The 4,018-nt window shown below is 46.6% G+C and overlaps 1 protein-coding gene across 2 annotated transcripts in view; it reads right to left on the bottom strand.

The window, feature by feature from the left end:
• Positions 1-3,604: 3,604 nt before the first annotated feature.
• Positions 3,605-4,018, bottom strand: part of tdrd12 (tudor domain containing 12) — an 81,114-nt gene continuing 80,700 nt past the window's right edge. For both annotated transcript variants that reach the window (XM_004086241.5, XM_023955529.2), the window contains exons 35-36: positions 3,883-3,943; positions 3,605-3,806 (exon numbers count right to left, since the gene is read on the bottom strand). In XM_004086241.5, coding sequence (XP_004086289.2) covers positions 3,733-3,806; positions 3,883-3,943 — 135 coding nt within the window. In that variant the 3' untranslated portion in view covers positions 3,605-3,732. The remainder of the gene's footprint in view (positions 3,807-3,882; positions 3,944-4,018) is intronic.

Here is a 4,018-nt window from a genome sequence, read left to right as displayed (position 1 = left end):
GTCTGCTCAGACCTCATTGACAGGAAAGAACTGGACTCAAGCGCCCCCTGGCGTTACAGATAGGAAGTTCCAGCTTTCCCACAAATCCAGAACCCCACAGACGTCTATAGAGAAATAAACAGTCATTCTTTTGGTCAGAAGAACCGTTCTGGATCTGATACCTTTTATGAACGTTTTCTTGTTAATCCTAATCTTTTCATGATATTTTTTGCTGTTGTTCCAGTTATTCAATTTACAAAATGACCAATCAGATGCTTTATTAAAAGTGTCAAACATTTGAAGCGTTTGACAGATTCTCCTGAGCCCGCTTTCAGTGGGAGGGGTGTTGTCTTCTGCTCACTCCTGATTGGACAGGGCGGTTGCCATAGAAGTGTAGATGGACCAATCACGGCTTACAGAGGACATCTGGTTTTCAACATGGCGGAGGAAATATCACGGAAAATGGCGACTGAATTGACTTAATTTGGTTGGAACCAGAAGCAACGCATTCTCTATGGGTGACGTCCCAAACGATTCGTCCAGTTATAAATTATTCAGTCGAGGAGTGATCTCCGACACAGGAGTGCACATAAGAGTGCGCACGTTCCAGTGACTTGCGGTCAGAGGAGGGGAGTGAGGCTCGGCCTCACCTGTCATGATAAAATAGAAATACGTACATTAAGTAAATATTATTTCCGCTGATCTCTCTTAAAGATAAATTTTCAGTTGACTCGACACGTTTTCCACAGTTTCTGAGGTTAAAAATCGCAGAATCTGAGTGTTGAGCGATCACACACGGAGCAGAAACTCCGGGTGGGGCTCTGAAGCGCTTCACCTCTTGTCTCAGAGTCGTGCGGTCAGAGCCAGCTCTAAAGGCGAGGAAAAGGCTGCAGGTGAGACTCACCACGGTCTCTCACAGTTTAAGTTTACAGACCAAACTCAACCTTTTCAGTGAATCAACTTACAAAATTGGTGACTGATCCTTTCTTGCCCCACTGTAAACATCTTGGTAATAAGCCAACTGGTACTGTGCCCTAAGATGTGGGTGGGGTCAAATAGGATTTCTAACAATTTCATTCACGCCTGTGATCCACTCTTTAAAACACCTCACAACATTTAGTGGCTAAAAATGTTGTCAAAATTCTGAACTTATTTTCGGATAACCTGTCCTGGTTCTGCACAGAAGGACCTCTGACCTCAGACATGGTTCTGAGACGCCACACAGCTGCAGATGTTTACCGACTCCACCGCTTTCACCTTAATGCAGGCGACTCCAAGACACCGCCATGAACGTTTGCAGTGGACACAAGACCATGTGACCTGGACAATGCAGCAGTGGTCGACCGTCCTGTTCACTGATGAGTGTCAGGTCACCGTGCACACAACTGATGGTTGTCAGTGTTGGTGCGGACTCCGCCTCAGTAACAATCATCTGTTTATGTATACATCACAAACAACCACGTGGTGAAGACTCTTACGTCCATTGAAACATGTCAGGCATGTTAAAACACAACCGTGACAGATCACAGAAGAACCAAGACGTCAGTTGACCGTCTGTGTTGCTGGAGAAGACGAGGTGAGCGATACGCCGAGGTCATCATGGTCCCCATGGTTGGCTTTGGTGGAGGACGAGCAACAGTCTGGACAGACATCACCAGTCAGTACAAACCCATTTGTCAATGTAGATGGTTCAGTCACTGCAGATTCTTAGAGCTATCATAGAACCATCATCCTCCCCCAACTTTCTGTTCATGGATGATAATGCTCCACCACGTAGTGCCAGAATCGTCACAGCTGGATTCAGGGAGTGGGGGTGACTCATATGGTGCAGTCAGCAATGATCCCTGACCTGAACCCCATAGAACACGTCTGGGACCAGCTGAAGCAGAGACTGGATGAGTGTACCTCGCCCACGGGTGACCTGGTAGAACTGCATGTCGCTGTCAGAGGGCACTGATGGAAGGGTTCAACTTGCAACACCTGTGGGAGGCTGTTGTAACTGAGCGTTTGCCCCCCCCTTTCACCATGAAGTGGAGGTTGCTCCCAGCGACGGGTTTTGACTCATCTCAGCTTTTCTTAGATTCCTTTTGAACTTTTTAAATACTTTATTCTTTTAATAAACTGAATTGTTGAGAACCCAGCCGTCTCCCCAGTGGATCTCCCAGGTCTGCCACCCTCTTTTGCACTCTTCTGACAAAATGTTGGTGTTGTTGAAGGGTTCGATCGAGCGTCTCTGAGTGGCCTCACATGCAGCAAGTCACGGAAGGTACGGCCTGGCCTGTCCCTCCTACTCTTTATAAGGAAATTCACAGCCTTTAATAAGGTATGCTGTTATCAAAGAGAGTAGTGGGCTGTACGGATATGTGAATCACAGCGTTTCTGCACCAACTATTGAAAACTTCATTGGGTAACTCATGAAGACGCTTTTCCTCTGCCTTGAACTGAAGACTCATCCAGGCTGAATGCTACTCTACTCTTGGTGTAACAGAGGTAAAAATGTTCTAGCAACAACGTTCTCAGATCTCATCTTTTTCCTTTATGGTGTGAATTTGATCATTTTTGTTTATTGAAAACACTACATGCACAGTTCCCACTAGTGTTACTTTGGGTGGCTACCCCCCGCCCCCTAAGAGCAGAGAGAGCTGCAGAGGGTAAGTCACGTTTTACTGTTCGTCTCATAATCTTTTCATCATTTGTGTTTGTCTGTTTTTCAAATGTCTGTGACTGAAAGTTAGTTATATTTGGAGAAGCTGGTCTAGTCTTGTCTGCGTTTACTTTGAGCATTTTCTCACAGTTGGAAGTTTTGTAGGGAGCAGTGTGCTCCTGCCGGTGGAAACATTGTATTTAGGTTTTATGCCCGTCACAGACCAAAGTAAAGGTGCTGAACACTACCTGGTGTCATGAGTTTCACACATCCTGAGTTTCACAACAGGATGTGTGAGCGAGCGAGCACAGAAGGGGCGTGTCTGTGAACGGCGACCAGAGTCTATTATGGGATGGAAGGTTCTTCTAAAAAGACAGTAAAGGTTGAATGAGAAGTGAATCAAAGCCTCATCATGCAGAACCTCTCTGGGTCGTCTGTCCACCAGCGGTTGTGTTTTTGGGAGCGGGTCAGAACCAGGCGAGCAGGTCAGAACCAGGCGAGCTGCTGGTCATGGAGCGGGTCAGAACCACAAACACGGCACAATGATGTCTCCACACACCGTAAAAGTGTTGTTCATAGTCTCACATTTCTTAACTTGCCTATTTATCCACCTATTTGCATCTCCACTTTTTGCTTTGCACGTGTCCTTTTGAACTAAATCTGTATTTATTGTGTTCAGTCTTGATCATCTGTGTGTTTTTTTATTAAAGTGGCATCTGCCTTAGCTACCGGTTTTCAAGGCCAATGAGCTCCTTCTCCTGCTGTGATACTTCTGCTCCGTCTTGTTGCGTCCGGAGCAACAGACTTTTGTTTAGGATTGCATCTTTGATGCTGTGCATGAACGATGAAGAAGCCTAATCCACACACACCCGCACATTTCCCCTGCACAGGTTCTGGTTTTGGGTGTTGTGCTCCTCTTTGAGATCTGGAAAGTTTAAAACCAGCGCACGGCTGTTATTCTGACCCCATGACAAACTCAAGTGAACCAAAGCGTCCTCTTTTAATTCACAGAAACTAAACCTTTAACAGAGGTTTGGACATCCTCAACGTTAACTTCAAACGTCATAGTGAGCAGGCGAGCACAGAAAGCAGAGTGAAGTGGAGCGGCCTCAGTCGCTCTCACTGCCGCTCTCAGAGTTCACGTAGACGTCCTCCTGTCCTGTGTTTGCTCTGAACCGCTGTCCTGCAGACCAACACAAAAAGCACATGTGACAGCAGCTGCCGCAACGCTCCACTCTGTCGTCGGGACTGGGTCTCACCGTCTGACGCCTCATCCTCTTCATCGTCAAGGTGCTCCGTGTCGTAGGTCACAAAAATGTTCTATGGAAAGACAATCACATCCAAAGTCGTGAATTCTCTGCTATCGTGCTCTCACATCCTTTTCTACAGCAGCCA

Source organism: Oryzias latipes, chromosome 6, assembly GCF_053564925.1.
Source record: "Oryzias latipes strain Hd-rR chromosome 6, Olatipes_Hd-rR_3.1".
Taxonomy (NCBI): domain Eukaryota; kingdom Metazoa; phylum Chordata; class Actinopteri; order Beloniformes; family Adrianichthyidae; genus Oryzias; species Oryzias latipes.
The sequence above is the reverse complement of the archived record's forward strand: the minus strand, read 5'-3'. Positions and strand labels throughout refer to the sequence as shown.